The sequence below is a fragment of the Panulirus ornatus genome, chromosome 30 (genome assembly GCF_036320965.1).
Source record: "Panulirus ornatus isolate Po-2019 chromosome 30, ASM3632096v1, whole genome shotgun sequence".
In the NCBI taxonomy this organism is placed as follows: Eukaryota; Metazoa; Arthropoda; class Malacostraca; order Decapoda; family Palinuridae; genus Panulirus; species Panulirus ornatus.
This window is the reverse complement of record NC_092253.1, coordinates 26,757,065-26,775,068: the sequence shown is the minus strand read 5'-3', so window position 1 is coordinate 26,775,068 and position 18,004 is coordinate 26,757,065. Positions and strand designations below refer to the sequence as shown.

The window sequence follows — 18,004 nt, the reverse complement described above, 5'->3', positions numbered from 1 at the left end:
GGGAATATGTGGGAAGTATTCTTTCTCCCCTATCCCCAGGGATAATTATTGTTATTGTTATTATTATTGTTATGTTTATTTATTTATTTTGCTTTGTCGCTGTCTCCCGCGTTTGTGAGGTATTATTATTATTATTATTATTATTATTATTATTATTGTTATTATTATTATTATTATTGTTATTATTATTATTATTTTTATTATTATTATTGTTATTATTATTATTATTAATATTATTATTATTATTATTATCATTATTATTATCATTATTATTATTATTATTATTATTGTTATACTTGATTGCCTTCATCCATTCCTGTTGCTACTCCCCACTTCAGCAAGGTAGCACCAGGAAAGCAGACAAAAAGGCCATATTTGTTCACACTCAGTCTCTAGCTGTCATGTGTAATGCCCCAAAAATCACAGCTCCCTATCCACATCCAGGCCCCTAGACCTTTCCATGGTTTACCCCAGACACTTCACATATTGGGGATAGAAGAAAGAATACTACCCATGTATTCCCTGTGTGTCATAGAATGCGACTAAAAGGAATGGGAGCAGGGTGCTAGCAATCCTTCCCTCCTGTTTTATTTTCCAAAAGAAGGAACAGAGAAGGGGGCCAGGTGAGAAGTTTTCCCTCCAATGCTCAGTCATCTGTTCTTGAACACTGCCCTGCTAGTGCGGGAGAAGGCAAATATGTATGAAAAAAAAAATATATATATATATATATATATATATATATATATATATATATATATATATATATATGTGTACGTGTAGGAAGAGAGGAAAGTGATTGGTTCTCAGTGAATGTAGGTTTGCGGCAGGGGTGTGTGATGTCTCCATGGTTGTTTAATTTGTTTATGGATGGGGTTGTTAGGGAGGTAAATGCAAGAGTCCTGGAAAGAGGGGCAAGTATGAAGTCTGTTGGAGATGAGAGAGCTTGGGAAGTGAGTCAGTTGTTGTTCGCTGATGATACAGCGCTGGTGGCTGATTCATGTGAGAAACTGCAGAAGCTGGTGACTGAGTTTGGTAAAGTGTGTGGAAGAAGAAAGTTAAGAGTAAATGTGAATAAGAGCAAGGTTATTAGGTACAGTAGGGTTGAGGGTCAAGTCAATTGGGAGGTGAGTTTGAATGGAGAAAAACTGGAGGAAGTGAAGTGTTTTAGATATCTGGGAGTGGATCTGTCAGCGGATGGAACCATGGAAGCGGAAGTGGATCATAGGGTGGGGGAGGGGGCGAAAATTTTGGGAGCCTTGAAAAATGTGTGGAAGTCGAGAACATTATCTCGGAAAGCAAAAATGGGTATGTTTGAAGGAATAGTGGTTCCAACAATGTTGTATGGTTGCGAGGCGTGGGCTATGGATAGAGTTGTGCGCAGGAGGATGGATGTGCTGGAAATGAGATGTTTGAGGACAATGTGTGGTGTGAGGTGGTTTGATCGAGTAAGTAACGTAAGGGTAAGAGAGATGTGTGGAAATAAAAAGAGCGTGGTTGAGAGAGCAGAAGAGGGTGTTTTGAAATGGTTTGGGCACATGGAGAGAATGAGTGAGGAAAGATTGACCAAGAGGATATATGTGTCGGAGGTGGAGGGAACGAGGAGAAGAGGGAGACCAAATTGGAGGTGGAAAGATGGAGTGAAAAAGATTTTGTGTGATCGGGGCCTGAACATGCAGGAGGGTGAAAGGAGGGCAAGGAATAGAGTGAATTGGAGCGATGTGGTATACAGGGGTTGACGTGCTGTCAGTGGATTGAATCAAGGCATGTGAAGCGTCTGGGGTAAACCATGGAAAGCTGTGTAGGTATGTATATTTGCGTGTGTGGACGTGTGTATGTACATGTGTATGGGGGGGGGGTTGGGCCATTTCTTTCGTCTGTTTCCTTGCGCTACCTCGCAAACGCGGGAGACAGCGACAAAGTATAAAAAAAAAAAAAAAAAAAAAAAAATATATATATATATATATATATATATATATATATATATATATATATATATATATATATATATATTCATATGATTTTGTGTGTTTTCAATCTTAATTTGCAAACAACAGTATGTTGACCAGTGATAGTATAGTATTTATAGGAAGTAGTAGTATAGTATTTATAGGACAGCCTTTCAATTTCTTTAGTACAACTTGAGTCCTGTTGCACAAATGCACTTAAAGCCAGCTTGAAGCAATCTTGTGCTGCACTCTTGTACTAAATGGTATATTGGATTTCTTGTGCTCTTTTTCTGCATTAGCTTATGAATCAGTAGGCTGTCTAAGTTTTTCTGGCAGCTAGCCATTTTTAACACTATATGACAATGAATCTCATATTTTTCAGTAGAATTCCTCACCCTGTGATATGTGAAGCCTTAAGGATTATCAGATAATTGGGTAACAACCTTTAGCAAATTACATGTGTGTCATATTCCTGCTTCTGTAACTTTTGGATGTGCTTCTCAGTAATAAGTCATCCAAGTTGCAGTTCATTTGTGCAAGAGATGAAGAAAGCTAGCTTTTTCAGCACTTGATAAAGTTTGAAAGACAAAATCTGATAAACCTGTCAGATGAAAGCAGCTGGACTCTGACATGAGGAAGTCCACTCTGACAGATCATCAACATAACATGATCATTATCTCTTGTTGGCCAGATAGTCAGCTCCCATAAAAGAATTCATCATTATTTCTCTGTTTGTGGTCAACTTGAACAACTCCAGCAAGAAAAATTTCTTGTCCACAGTACAAGACAGGTCAAAGTATACTAGAATTGTATTTGAGTTCTATCTGTCTTTCTATCTCTGATGCCTGTTCCAGTTGGTACTCCCTCACAAAGGGGGCCACAGCATGAGTCCCCACAACTAAAGAACTCCAGTGCTGTTTCTTAGCCTTTAGTGTGTTACCCTTAACAGGCCACTGAGCTGAATAGTATATTCTTATTGTGATCACAAAAGTTATTGTGTTTACTCATTATATGTTTCCAACTGTCACTCTCAAATAGGTATTTGGGATACCTGTTTGTATTCAGCTGAAATCTCTCCATGTAATGGATTAGGGAAGCTTCTGTGTTTAGTACCCACAGTTTCATTCTGCTGTGGCTTGTGGCTTGTATTGTCATTCGTAGCAGTGTTACATGAGCCTGAGAATTATCTCCTATCCATCTTGTTTCATATTCCAGATGTGCAGTCTATGTGTGAGTTAGGAGAGCTGTTGAGACATGTAGCACTTGATACATTATTTAGAGACATAAATGTGAAGGCCCAGTCCTCTGTTCTTAACGCTACCTCGCTATCGCGGGAAATGGCGAATAGTATGAAAGAAAAAGAAAGAAATGTGAAGATCATGTTCCTTCATTGAGATGGCCATTTTTCTCCTTATGTTTTGAGCTGGAGTGAAGTTTTGTGTGTCATCTTTTTTACTACTTGAACCACAAATTGATTGCCAAATGATACAGGGGGGAATAATTCTTTTACATACTTCTTTGTTGTTTCCCACATACGTGAGGTACACCTGGAACAAGATTGATCACACTGTGTTGATATGGTCACTTATAAAAAGAGACCTTTCCTAATGTATGAGACCTACTGTTAGAGTAGGTAGTCGTTGGTAGGCAGACAGTGAGCAGGGAGGTATATTACCAGTACTACCCGTCTGGGTATTGGGAGGGTTAGTGACAGCTGCATAGTGAGCCAATACTAAAGCGGCTGACAAGTTGCAGTCCCCTTACCTAGGTAGCTGTCTTTTCGTTCTGTTTCACCCTCACATGGACTACTGGCATTCTGTCCAGAAACATACAATCTCACCTTGTCTTACATAACACTTGACAACACATAACTCAAACAGCTCATTCTTTGTAACTCTAGATTTTCATGTGGTAAATGCTGTGTGTAGTAGGAGCAATAGATAGAAGTAGTAGGTAGGAACATTTAGGAAGGAGCTTTAGGTAGAAACATTAGGTAAAAGTAGTCGGCAAAAACGTGCTAGACTTGCCCTCCGCCAGTGGCCTGTTAAGGGTCAGGCACAAAAGGCTGAGAAGCAGCACTGGAGTTCACTAGTTATGGAGGCTCTGTTGCTGTCGCCACCCCCTTGAGGGAGTTCCAGAAGGGAATAGGTGTCAGAGACATAGATAAATAAACAGTTAGAGTATTGGCACAGAACATGTGCCAATAGAATTCCAAAAAATATATGTGTCTTAAGAGTCAAGTAAGAATTATGTAATAACTATGGAATGAAAGTTTTGGAAAAATTTTGATGTGATGATAATATAGATTTATTTTCATACTTGACCACTGTTTCTCTTGTTAGCAAGGTAGCACCAGGAACAGATGAAAGAAGGCCACATTTGCTACTCTATCCTGGGCATGCCTTTCACTCTCCTGCATGTTCAGGCTGCAGTCACTCAAGATGTTTTTCACTCCATCTTTCCATCTCCAATCTGGTCTCCCCTTCTCCTTGTTCCCTCCTTTTCTGAAAAATATCCTCTTTGTCAAACTCTTGTTAATCATTTTCTCCATATTTCCAGACAGTTTTGGCACACTCTCCTCAGCTTTCTCAACCACACTCCTTTTATTACCACTCCTCTCTCTTACCCGTTTATTACTTACTCAATTGCTTTACCTCACACCACTTATTGTCCTCAAACTTTTAATTTCCAACACTTCCACTCTCCTCCGCACAAATCAATAGCCCATGCCTTCAAACATACCCACTTTCCCCTCCTAGATGCTGGCCTCTCTACATGCATCCTTCAATGCACCCAGAACCTTCTCCCCCTCACCCACCTTATGACACTTCTGCTTTCATGATTCTGTTTACTGTTATGTCCACTCGCAGGTATTGAAAACACATCACTTCTTCCAGTTTTCTCCATTCGTTCTTACACTCCAACTAACCTTTTCCTCTGCCTCACTAAACCTAATAACCTTGTTTTATTCACATTTACTCTCATCTTCCTTCTTTCACACACTCCCCTGAACAAACTCAGCAACTACTGCAGTTTTTCCCTTGAATCTGCTACCGGTGCTGTATCATCAGCTAACAATAACTGACTCACTTCCCAGGCTCCCTCATCCCCAAAAGACTGCATACTCAGCTGCTCTCTTCAGGCCTCTTGCATTTACCTTCATTACTACCTTCATTACTACCCCATCCATAAATTAATTAAAGAGCCATGGTGACATCACACACTTGTAGACTGACCCTCACTGGGAACCACTCAATCTCCTCCCTTCCTATTCACAGTCATGCCTTACACCTTTGATAAGGACTTCGCACTGCTCTTGGCAGCATTCCTCCAGCACCATATATTCATACTACCTTCTGCAAGGCATCTCTATCTCTATCATCCCTGTCATATATTTTCTCAAGATCTGTAAATGCCATGTACAAATTCTTCTCTTTTTCTAGGTATTTCTCACACATAATCTTGAAAAAAAAAACTCCTAATCCTTATATTCTCTACCACCTCTGAAACCACAGTGTTCCTCCTGTCTGATGATTTTTTTTTTCAAAGAAAGCCAAAATATATAATTTTATATTATTAGTTTAAGTTTTTAGATATATTTTAAAGCCAAAATATGTAATTCTTTGTAAATAGTTTTAATGCTTTGTAAATAGTTTTAAGTTTTTAGATATCTTTTTCTAAGCATTAGATTCTAGAACTTTATTTTTTTTTCATACATGCTCACCATTTCCCTGCATGAGTGAGTTAGTGTCAAGAACATATGTAGAGCTTTGGAGAGAAAATTCCTCACTTGGCTCCTTGCCCTGTTCTTTCTTTTGGGAAGTACTACGGGAAGGGAAGATTTCCAGCCACTCTCTCCTGCCCCTCTTAGTTGATTTTTACGACGTTCAGGAGATAGATGGACAGTTTCTTTCTACTCTATTCCGGGGATACCAAGAACTTTATAAATTCTACAAAATCAGATCAAATCAGTAACTGCTTTTGTGCTGTGCTGGTAGTTGCATTTGTGCCATGTTTTAACAGAGAGAAGTTGTTTCATACTTTCCAGAGAACTAGAAAGAACTGTAATACTTTCTAGAGATGTAGAGAAAGATGTATAGGCAGTAGTAGTGGAGCAGAAGCATATTGTGATGAATGACATGAATGGATAGATAGAAGAGGAGTAAAATTGGCAGGTAGGTGTGGGGGTCCTAGATAAAAATGACTGTTGAAATTTGTTGATTATTTACAAGCAGTTGACATGCATGGGCCTTAGGTGTTTAGCTAGCCTCCCAATGTCTTCTTGACAACCACTAGCAAGGGAGGGTAAACTGTCTGTGGGTTGTGTGCATCATGGGTAGCACTTCCCCAGCCACATTGTTACTGTAGTAACTGCTATGAGTGACATCTTTCAAAATGGTCTTTGTTATAGTCATTGTGTTTCTGTTCCTCATGAATGCAGAAGTAGATACATCATTTGGCATGCAGCCCCCATACATTCTATTGAGTAATCTGGAGTTGTGGGAAGACAGGAGTTACCATTGCTTCTCTTCACCTACTTCGTTGTAATAGATTGCTTTGGAAACATCAGACGTGCTCCTAACCTGAAGGTTATTACTCTTCTGGCCATTCCTGATGCTCTGAGGTACATTTTTTGTATCATAGACTGGTACCAACTTACTTTTATTCACTAGATAAAGATGGGTACACTTTCATGGTGCCCCTTGTAATGCCAATATAACGATTTGCAACGTTGAAAGGATACGGTGAACATGTGAATCAGTAGGTATGAGTGTTGCACAAGGACATGCTTATTTACACAGTTATAGCACACTGTTTTCTCAAAGCTGCATGTGTGTGGGGCTGATGGGAAGTGCACATAACCTTGCCAACCTACTGAAATATGTAATGTTTATTGTCACAAAGGCTACTTTACTAGAGTGTCTGCTGCTGGCATCACTCTGTAGGTAACATCACAGCATCTCAAACTTTATCATGTTTACTTATTAGTCTTTCATTCTGAATCCCGGAATTGATTGATCTAAACAATCTTATAGGTTTTCAAAATGCAACCAGAACTCAGACCAGAAAAAAACGAGAGAGAGAGAGAGAGAGAGAGAGAGAGAGAGAGAGAGAGAGAGAGAGAGAGAGAGAGAGAGAGAGAGAGCATTTTTGTTGACTTGCTACTGCAGCTGTCAGTGCTTCCTTTCATGTATAAGGCAGACATATTCCCTAGTGGTTTGTACAAATTAAAGTTGTATTTGCTGAAAGTACAAATTATAGTTGTAATATGTGTTGAATGAAAAATGCATACTCACTAATATTAGAGAGAGAGAGAGAGAGAGAGAGAGAGAGAGAGAGAGAGAGAGAGAGAGAGAGAGAGAGAGAGAGAGAGAAGCTGGTGTTAGTCATCTATCCACAATCTTGACATTTAGTGCATGAACATTTTAATACTTGCTTCTGGGACCTTTCCGTTGGATGAGGGAGATTCTAACATAATATCAAACTATTCCTTGTAATAATCAGAAATTGTAGTAATTCATTTGATGGTAAACTGAAAATTGATAATTTTATACAACAAAAGTGGTTAAATGTAGAGCAAACTTGGTCTTTAATTTTGGTTGTCTTTTTAACTGCAGATGATGAATAACTGTAGTAAAATGTTTAACTGAAGGGATATTAACTGAAATAAGTTAATTTTAGTATATTCTAATGATTAGAAATGCTGAGTTTTGTCAGGAAAATAAGGTAGTGTGAATTAATGAATTAAGACCAGTTGAAATGGAAGCTGTCCAGTTTGGTGTTTTAATATGTTATGGTCAGGAACTCTCATATTGCTTTTCACCACCAGGGCAATCCAAAAGACCATGGAGACCATCATAAACTATGTTTAAGTGGAAGGCAACAGCATGTACCATCAGTGGAGCTCACTCTAAAAAGAAATGCTGTCTCACATACAAAGAAGAGTGGTTATTGAAATTGTAAAGGTGAAATCTCAAGAATCAGGAAGCACGTTCTGCATACAACAAAGGGGCATGTTCCAATAATGAAGATTTTGGCTTGATCTAAAGTGTGCATGCTGGGGCATAGATATTGGGTGATTCCTCTAATGGCAAGAAATGGAAAGATGGATGGAAGTTGAACTGTATGATGTAGGGGGTGGCCTGTATGATGTAGGGGGTGGCGTTGCTGTTTTCTGTGGGCGGGGTGGTGCCAGGAATGAATGAAGGCAAGCAAGCATATGTATATGTTTTTGTATGTATATGTGTACTAAAAGGGACAGGAGTGGGGGGGCTAGAAACTCTCCACTCCGTGTATTTTAACTTTCTATAAGGGGAAACAGATGGAGTCATGCGGGGAGTGTTCATCCTCCTTGAAGGCTCAGATTGGGGTGTGTAATGTGTGTGGATGTAACCAAGATGAGAAAAAAGGAGAGATAGGTAGTATGTTTGAGGAAAGGAACCTGGATGTTTTGGCTCTGAGTGAAACAAAGCTCAAGGGTAAAGGGGAAGAGTGGTTTTGGAATGTTTTGGGAGTAAAGTCAGGGGTTGGTGAGAGGACAAGAGCAAAGGAAGGAGTAGCACTACTCCTGAAACACGAGTGGTGGGAGTATGTGATAGAGTATAAGAAAGTAAACTCTGGATTGATATTGGTAAAAGTGTAAGTTGATGGAGAGAGATGGGTGATTATTGGTGCCTATGTACCTAGTCATGAGAAGAAAGATCATGAGAGGCAGGTGTTTTAGGAGCAGCTGAGTGAGTGTGTTAGTAGTTTTGATGCACGAGACCGGGTTATAGTGATGGGTGATTTGAATGCAAAGGTGAGTAATGTGGCAGTTGAGGGAATAATTGATGTGCATGGGGTGTTCAAGGTCGTAAGTGGAAATGGTGAAGAGTTTGTATATTTGTGTTCTGAAAAAGGACTGGTGATTGGGAATACCTGGTTTAAAAAGAGAGATATACGTAAGTATACGTATGTAAGTAGGAGAGATGACCAGAGAGCTTTATTGGATTACGTATTAATTGATAGGCGTGTGAAAGAGAGACTTGGATGTTAATGTGCTAAGAGGTGCAACTGGAGGGATGTCTGATCATTATCTTTCGGAGGCAAAGGTGAAGATTAGTAGAGGTTTTCAGAAAAGAAGAGAAAATGTTGGGGTGAAGAGAGTGGTGAGAGTAAGTGAGCTTGGAAAGGAGACTTGTGTGAGGAGGTACCAGGAAAGACTGAGTGCAGAATGGGAAAAGGTGAGAGCAAAGGACGTAAGGGGAGTGGGGGAGGAATGGGATGTATTTAAGGAAACAGTGATGGCTTGCACGAAAGATGCTTGTGGCATGAGAAGCGTGAGAGGTGGGCAGATTAGAAAGGGTAGTGAGTGGTGGGATGAAGAAGTAAGATTATTAGTGAAAGAGAAGAGAGAGGCATTTGGACAAATTTTGCAGGGAAATAATGCAAATGAGTGGGAGATGTATAAAAGAAAGAGGCAGGAGGTCAAGAGAAAGGTACAAGAGGTGAAAAAGAGGGTAAATGAGAGTTGGGGTGAGAGAGTATCATTAAATTTTAGGGAGAATAAAAAGATTTGGTAAACAGAGAAGAGGTAGTGAAAGCTTTGCGGAAGATGAAAGCCGGCAAGGCAGCAGGTTTGGATGGTATTGCAGTGGAATTTATTAAAAAAGGGGGTGACTGTATTGTTGACTGGTTGGTAAGGTTATTTAATATATGTATGACTCATGGTGAGGTGCCTGAGGATTGGCGGAATGCGTGCATAGTGCCATTGTACAAAGGCAAAGGGGATAAGAGTGAGTGCTCAAATTACAGAGGTATAAGTTTGTTGAGTATTCCTGGTAAATTATATGGGAGGGTATTGATTGAGAGGGTGAAGGCATGTACAGAGCATCAGATTGGGGAAGAGCAGTGTGGTTTCAGAAGTGGTAGAGGATGTGTGGATCAGGTGTTTGCTTTGAAGAATGTATGTGAGAAATACTTAGAAAAGCAAATGGATTTGTATGTAGCATTTATGGATCTGGAGAAGGCATATGATAGAGTTGATAGAGATGCTCTGTGGAAGGTATTAAGAATATATGGTGTGGGAGGAAAGTTGTTAGAAGCAGTGAAAAGTTTTTATCGAGGATGTAAGGCATGTGTGCGTGTAGGAAGAGAGGAAAGTGATTGGTTCTCAGTGAATGTAGGTTTGCGGCAGGGGTGTGTGATGTCTCCATGGTTGTTTAATTTGTTTATGGATGGGGTTGTTAGGGAGGTAAATGCAAGAGTTTTGGAAAGAGGGGCAAGTATGAAGTCTGTTGGGGATGAGAGAGCTTGGGAAGTGAGTCCGTTGTTGTTCGCTGATGATACAGCGCTGGTGGCTGATTCATGTGAGAAACTGCAGAAGCTGGTGACTGAGTTTGGAAAAGTGTGTGGAAGAAGAAAGTTAAGAGTAAATGTGAATAAGAGCAAGGTTATTAGGTACAGTAGGGTTGAGGGTCAAGTCAATTGGGAGGTGAGTTTGAATGGAGAAAAACTGGAGGAAGTGAAGTGTTTTAGATATCTGGGAGTGGATCTAGCAGCGGATGGAACCATGGAAGCGGAAGTGGATCATAGGGTGGGGGAGGGGGCGAAAATCCTGGGGGCCTTGAAGAATGTGTGGAAGTCGAGAACATTATCTCGGAAAGCAAAAATGGGTATGTTTGAAGGAATAGTGGTTCCAACAATGTTGTATGGTTGCGAGGCGTGGGCTATGGATAGAGTTGTGCGCAGGAGGATGGATGTGCTGGAAATGAGATGTTTGAGGACAATGTGTGGTGTGAGGTGGTTTGATCGAGTGAGTAACGTAAGGGTAAGAGAGATGTGTGGAAATAAAAAGAGCGTGGTTGAGAGAGCAGAAGAGGGTGTTTTGAAGTGGTTTGGGCACATGGAGAGGATGAGTGAGGAAAGATTGACCAAGAGGATATATGTGTCGGAGGTGGAGGGAACAAGGAGAAGAGGGAGACCAAATTGGAGGTGGAAAGATGGAGTGAAAAAGATTTTGTGATTGGGGCCTGAACATGCAGGAGGGTGAAAGGAGGGCAAGGAATAGAGTGAATTGGAGCGATGTGGTATACCGGGTTGACGTGCTGTCAGTGGATTGAAGCAAGGCATGTGAAGCGTCTGGGGTAAACCATGGAAAGCTGTGTAGGTATGTATATTTGCGTGTGTGGACGTATGTATATACATGTGTATGGGGGGGGGGTGGGCATTTCTTTCGTCTGTTTCTTTGCGCTACCTCGCAAACGCGGGAGACAGCGACAAAGTATAATAAAAAAAATAAAAAAAATAAAAAGATGTTTTGGAAGGAGGTAAATAAAGTGCATAAGACAAGGGAGCATATGGGAACTTCAGTGAAGGGGGCTAATGGGGAGGTGATAACAAGTAGTGGTGATGTGAGAAGGAGGTGGAGTGAGTATTTTGAAGGTTTGTTGAATGTGTTTGATGATAGAGTGGCAGATATAGGGTGTTTTGGTCGAGGTGGTGTGCAAAGTGAGAGGGTTAGGGAAGATGATTTGGTAAACAGAGAAGAGGTAATAAAAGCTTTGTGGAAGATGAAAGCCGGCAAGGCAGCAGGTTTGGATGGTATTGCAGTGGAATTTATAAAAAAGGGGGTGACTGTCTTGTTGACTGGTTGGTAAGGTTATTTAATGTATGTATGATTCATGGTGAGGTGCCTGAGGATTGGAGGAATGCTTGCATAGTGCCATTGTTCAAAGGCAAAGCGGACAAAGGTGAGTGCTCAAATTACAGTTATAAGTTTGTTGAGTATTCCAGGGAAATTATATGGGAGGGTATTGATTGAGAGGGTGAAGGCATGTACAGAGCATCAGATTGGGGAAGAGCAGTGTGGTTTCACAAGTGGTAGAGGATGTGTGGATCAGGTGTTTGCTTTGAAGAATGTATGTGAGAAATACTTAGAAAAGCAAATGGATTTGTATGTAGCATTTATGGATCTGGAGAAGGCCTATGATAGAGTTGATAGAGATGCTCTGTGGAAGGTATTAAGAATATATGGTGTTTGAGGCAAGTTGTTAGAAGCACTGAAAAGTTTTTATCGAGGATATAAGGCATATGTACGTGTAGGAAGAGAGGAAAGTGATTGGTTCTCATTGAATGTAGGTTTGCGGCAGGGGTGTGTGATGTCTCCATGGTTGTTTGATTTGTTTATGGATGGGGTTGTTAGGGAGGTGAATGCAAGAGTTTTGGAAAGAGGGGCAAGTATGCAGTCTGTTGTGGATGAGGGAGCTTGGGAAGTGAGTCAGTTGTTGATTGCTGATGATACAGCGCTGGTGGCTGATTCACGTGAGAAACTGCAGAAGCTGGTGACAGAGTTTGGTAAAGTGTGTGAAAGAAGAAAGTTGAGAGTAAATGTGAATACGAGCTAGGTTATTAGGTACAGTAGGGTTGAGGGTCAATTCAGTTAGGGAGGTAAGTTTGAATGGAGAAAAACTGGAGGAAGTGAACTGTTTTAGATATCTGGGAGTGGATTTGGCAGTGGATGAACCATGGAAGCAGAAGTGAATCATAGGGTGGGGAGATGGCAAAAATCCTGGGAGCCTTGAAGAATGTGTGGAAGTCAAGAACATTATCTCGGAAAGCAAAAATGGGTGTTTGAAGGAATAGTGGTTCCAACAATGTTGTATGGTTGCGAGGCGTGGGCTATGGATAGAGTTGTGCGCAGGAGGGTGGATGTGCTGGAAATGAAATGTTTGAGGACAATATGTGGTGTGAGGTGGTTTGATCGAGTAAGTAATGTAAGGGTAAGAGAGATGTGTGGTAATAAAAAGTGTGGTTGAGAGAGCAGAAGAGGGTGTTTTGAAATGGTTTGGTCACATGGAGAGAATGAGTGAGGAAAGATTGACAAAGAGGATATATGTGTCAGAGGTGGAGGGAACGAGGAGAAGTGGGAGACCAAATTGGAGGTGGAAAGATGGAGTGAAAAAGATTTTGAGTGGTCGGGGCCTGAATATGCAGGAGGGTGAAAGGCGTGCAAGGAATAGAGTGAATTGGAACGATGTGGTATACCGGGGTCGACGTGCTGTCAGTGGATATAACCAGGGCATGTGAAGCGTCTGGGGTAAACCATGGAAAGTTGTGTGGGGCCTGGATGTGGAAAAGGAGCTGTGGTTTTGGTGCATTATTACATGACAGCTAGAGACTGAGTGTGAACGAATGGGGCCTTTGTTGTCATTTCCTAGCACTACCTCGCACACATGAGGGGGGAGGGGGTTGTTATTTCATGTGTGGCGAGGTGGCGATGGGAATGAATAAAGTCAGACTATGAATTATGTGCATTCTTACATTTTTGTCTGTGTGTGTATATATATGTATACGTTGAGATGTATAGGTATGTATATTTGCGTGTGTGGACGTGTATGTATATACATGTGTATATGGGTGGGTTGGGCCATTCTTTCGTCTGTTTCCTTGCGCTACCTCGCTAACGCAGGAGACAGCAACAAAGCAAAATAAATAAATGAAAATAAAATATTTTCTATACATAGAAACTTTCACCACCAGGCATTTAGCATGCGGGATTTATTAACAGCAGCTGCTGCTAACAGAAAGGCACATATGGACTTAATAGATGGACAGCACTTGAACCAAAATGAAGTTCAAATTTCTATAAACAATGTACCGTATGGAATACAGATAAACAACGCCATACCCTCTGAACACCATATACTTGATCACAAAATGACAAATTATCTCCTGATACTACAGATAGACAATCCCAAATCTGGTGACCCAAAAGTTGGAATATTCCAGAAGAAGGCTATTCTAGTGAAAATCACAGCAGCATGGAGATATTCCTCATATCTGAACTTTTCTGGTTTCATATTATTTGGTTTTCATATTATTTGTTTGCAGGATTGTGTGACATTGGACTTGCAGTGTATCTCTGCTTTACAGTTTCTGTTAAAAATCCAGCATTCCTGATTTGCCACAGTTTTGTTCGTTCTTTTTTGCATAAATATTATGAAATGAAACTAAGTTTACATTCTTACATTTTTGTATTCTATTATGTTGTCTGTAGCTATAATTACCTGCTTCATCCTGTTTGGCATTGAATCTGATAACTTCCTGAGGTATTCATTGTCCATATCCTTCTAACTTCCTGTTGCAGCATGGGCTCTAATGCGGTGTTGCACAGTGATTGGTTATTTTATCATATTTCAAGAATTTTTTGTTGGCTTTAGATCAGGTAGTTTCCTGGCTCATCAAACACTTCTAATTTTTCTTTGCTAGCCACTGCATTTCTGAGCTTGCTTTGTGACAAGGTACACTGTCTTGCATAAAAGCATTGGAACCATGATAAAAAAAAATCCTACAAATAATTGAGTACATATGAGTAATGTTCTCTATTATTGTTCATATTTTTTAGGGAGAAAATACAACCCTTCTCAACCCCTTACCCAACTTAAACAACCCCATACCATCACAGACTCAGGATGCTTTACTGTTTTCAGTGTGTAATGAGGTGAATAGTGGCTGACATAACTTGACAGTCACATCCTTCCTTGCCTTGTTGTGATGCATTTAGATGGAGGTTTCATCACTTTGTGCCATGGGAGTACTATCAAATTTTTGTACTTACAGCAAAAGCTAGGCATTTTATTGGTATTAGATGTGTGAGAAGGGGTTTCTTTGCAGCTTGGTGTGATGGCAACTTGAAATCCTTCACCAAGTAGTGTTGTTTTATTCTCTCTTGACACCCCTGCATTGATTTTGGGGTGACTTTTTCAGCTGAGTTGCAGATAAGATTGGAGTTTTCAACACTTCATACTTTTTTAGGGTTTTGGTCACCTTATTGGTCTTCCTAGGTCAACCAGACCCAGCTTTTCAAGGAGGGATGATGTGAGAAGGAAGCCTATGAGTTAAAGCAACATTTGTCTGGATTGTGGACTTGACACTGCCAGTACATCTTGAAATCTTACACACAGACACATTTTTTGCTTGTAAGCAAGAATATGTACCTTTTCTTCTTGGGACAACTTATGACCCATGGTTAGTTACTGGTTGAGAAAAAAATATCTGGAATTGAAATGGTGAATTTATTATTAGAAGTAAGGGTAATGAGCAAAAGGTGCATGCCACTACTCTCAATAACATGGGTAACTGAGGTGACAATTGACACTTAGCAGACATGACAAATGACACTTAGCAGACGTCAGAGACTACCATGCTGCCAGACATACAGTATCCCAACCATAGATAAGTAATAGGATTTGCTTTGCAAATAATTCCTGACATATGAAAGTCTTATTCTATATGGTAATTGTTGGATTTTTTTGCTGAGACTATTGGTAACATACCATGCCTGATAATCCACTTGGTGAACACGCCAATAGCTTGGAGAAATATCTTCTCTGGGCTTTTTCTGGTTTTCCTGTGAAATTGGTATGATTGCATTCAGCTTTACCTGCTCAGGGTTGTTGCACTCTTTATCCATATGAAATATTGTATGCATATGGCTTTCTTGTGTATCTCTGGCTTATCTGTACATGTCAGGCTGAGAGACCCAAAAATGGGCAAATTCAAAATTAAGCATGGCCCTGGTCCAAGTGTTCAAGTTTGGGATTGCCCGCCTGAAGTGAACTTGCAAAATAGAAATGCTCTTTCAATTTTGGAATCAGTTTACAGTGTTATGTACACAGAAATTTTGCCTGATATTCTCTATTCTCTATTACACTAATTACTGAGGAGAGCATAGTGTTCCAGAAAAGATGATTATAAAGGCAAGAGGTGTAAAGTGAACTCAAAATACAGAGGTTTAATTCTGTTGAGTGTATTGATTAGGCGTATGGAAGAATGGCGATTAAGAGGGCATTGGAATGGACAGATCATCTCATTGAGATGGAGCAGTGTGGCTTCAGGAGAGATAGTGTTTATGGAGCAGGATGTTTGCTTTGAAGAAGTTGTTTTAGAAATACTTGGAAGAAGGGAGTGAATTTGATGTGGCAAATATGGATATGGAAGAAGCATATGATAGAGGTCTTGTTGATGGTATTATGAATATATGGGGTAAATTGAAATTTATTAAATGTTGTGAGGTGTTTTTATGTGGACAGTACGGCATGTGTGTTAGTAGGAATAGAGGAGGATGAGTGATTCTCTTTGAAGGTGGGATCTCATTGAGGATATGTGTTGTCACCTTAGGTCTTTAAAAACCTGACAATGAATGGGTTGGTGAGGAAGGTGAATACAAGATGTCCTAGAGGGTTGGACAAACTGAGGGCTGGAAGGTGAAACATGACATGGTTCTGGTGGTGAAATCAAAGAGAGAAACTCCAGAAGCTTGTAACAGAATTTGGTATTGTGTGTTACTGGAGAAAGTTGAAGGTAAATGGGATCAAAAGTAAGTTGACAAGATACAATAAGAAGAGACAGGATGGTTTAAGGGTATGTTTGAATGGAGGGAGGACCTGGAGGAAGTGGACTGCCTTGGATACCTTGGAATGGACCTTACAGTGGATGGAATCATGGAGGGCAAAGTGACTCATAAGGTGGGAGAGGAGCCAAGGTCTTGGGTATGTAGAGGAGTGTGTTGAAGGAGAGTTCAGTGTCTGTTATGGCACAGAAGTGTTGTTTGGGGGTACAATATCTGTTGTCAGGATAACGTTAAAATCTTTGAATATTAAAATCCTTCTTTGACTTTTATGGATGGTAGAATCTTTTCAGAATTCAGAATGTAGTTTTATAAGCCATATATACAACTCCAACCACTTAAACATAGCACTCATAGGCAATTAAACCATGTGGTGATGCTAAATGGAACATGAATGCTACAACCCCAGCTCATGATCATCCCTCTGACTTGCCTTGCCATGATTAGAATTTGAATATCTTTGATATTGAATTCAAGAGCACTTTTCATGTTTTCTTAGTATGTGCAGATTCAGTAGTAGTTTCTTATTGCTGTCTGAGCCACACTCTAATTTATGTACATTCTATAGTAAGGCAGGGGCCTGTGTGATATGAGCCCATTTACCAGAATTAGGTGTCGGTAACCGACCCCTGTTGATGATTTTTTGCCGATTAGAGCTGATGGCATATATTATCTATATAAATCTCTTATCAGTGATTGGTTCCTTCAACTTTGGGTGGGAATAAGTTGTGGAATAAGACTGTACAGTACCAGATGTCGACATATAATTCAAGAATAGTATTTTATTGGTGAAGGAGCTGTTTTTTAATTTTAAGGATGAAATAATTTCCTTATGATATTCCATTTTATAGGCCCATTTTAAGCTTTGATGTATTCTTGTTTTATAGTTTCTTTTATTTACTTGCTGTATTAGCTATGCAATAGATTATCTCTGATGCTAATGTTAAGGTATCCATTACATGTGTTTTAAAAACTACTGTCATTTCTTGGTAGTTCAGGCAGTCTTGTGATTAGCATTCTTTATCAGATTTTTTTTTAATTGAGATTTAATGTATTTTTCCCAAAAGGATTTATGTTTTCTTTTGATTAAAGCCTTTCATGTAGACCATTACTCCAGGTGTGCTTGCATTAATTTTTGCTTCAGCTACTGGGTGTTTAGATCATATGACAGCTACCCTAAGGCACATCATACTAGCAGTTTATGGAAAAAGTTTCCGAACACAAATTAGATACAGTCGTAAATTCAAATTCCATTGTAAGTCAGGACTCCATTTTTGTACATGCTTCGTTTAGATCATGTAGTGATGAGGCAATCGTCTAAGTGTAACCAACCAGGATAGAGGTTTCAGTGATGTTGGATGGTGATACAGTCCCAGTATTACTTTTAGTTTGTCTGGATATAGACTACCTGGCCTCTGATAGACATAAATAGAAACCCAAGTTATTGACCCAAGGTCCTGGCTCCTGGCTCCTCTCAGGTTCTGCATATCTTGAATAATCTTTTTCAGAGTGCTTCTTTTGATGCAATACTGCATTTTGAAACTGGTTTTGTTCGCATGCATATTGTGTTGGAAAGTTAATATTCCCCAAGGATTTGGCCTTAGAACCCCCCACTGTCCTAATGTAAGACCATTTGATTTTAGTTTGAAACATTCACTGGAACAGGCAC

At 40.0% G+C, this 18,004-nt stretch overlaps 1 protein-coding gene across 1 annotated transcript in view; it reads left to right on the top strand.

Annotated features, from left to right (window-relative positions):
* The window catches only part of LOC139758521 (UDP-galactose translocator-like), a 105,501-nt gene that overhangs the window by 79,205 nt on the left and 8,292 nt on the right, over positions 1–18,004 (top strand). The window contains exon 6 of the mRNA XM_071680041.1: positions 7,777–7,912. Within this exon, the coding sequence (XP_071536142.1) occupies positions 7,777–7,902 (126 nt within the window). The 3' untranslated portion in view covers positions 7,903–7,912. The remainder of the gene's footprint in view (positions 1–7,776; positions 7,913–18,004) is intronic.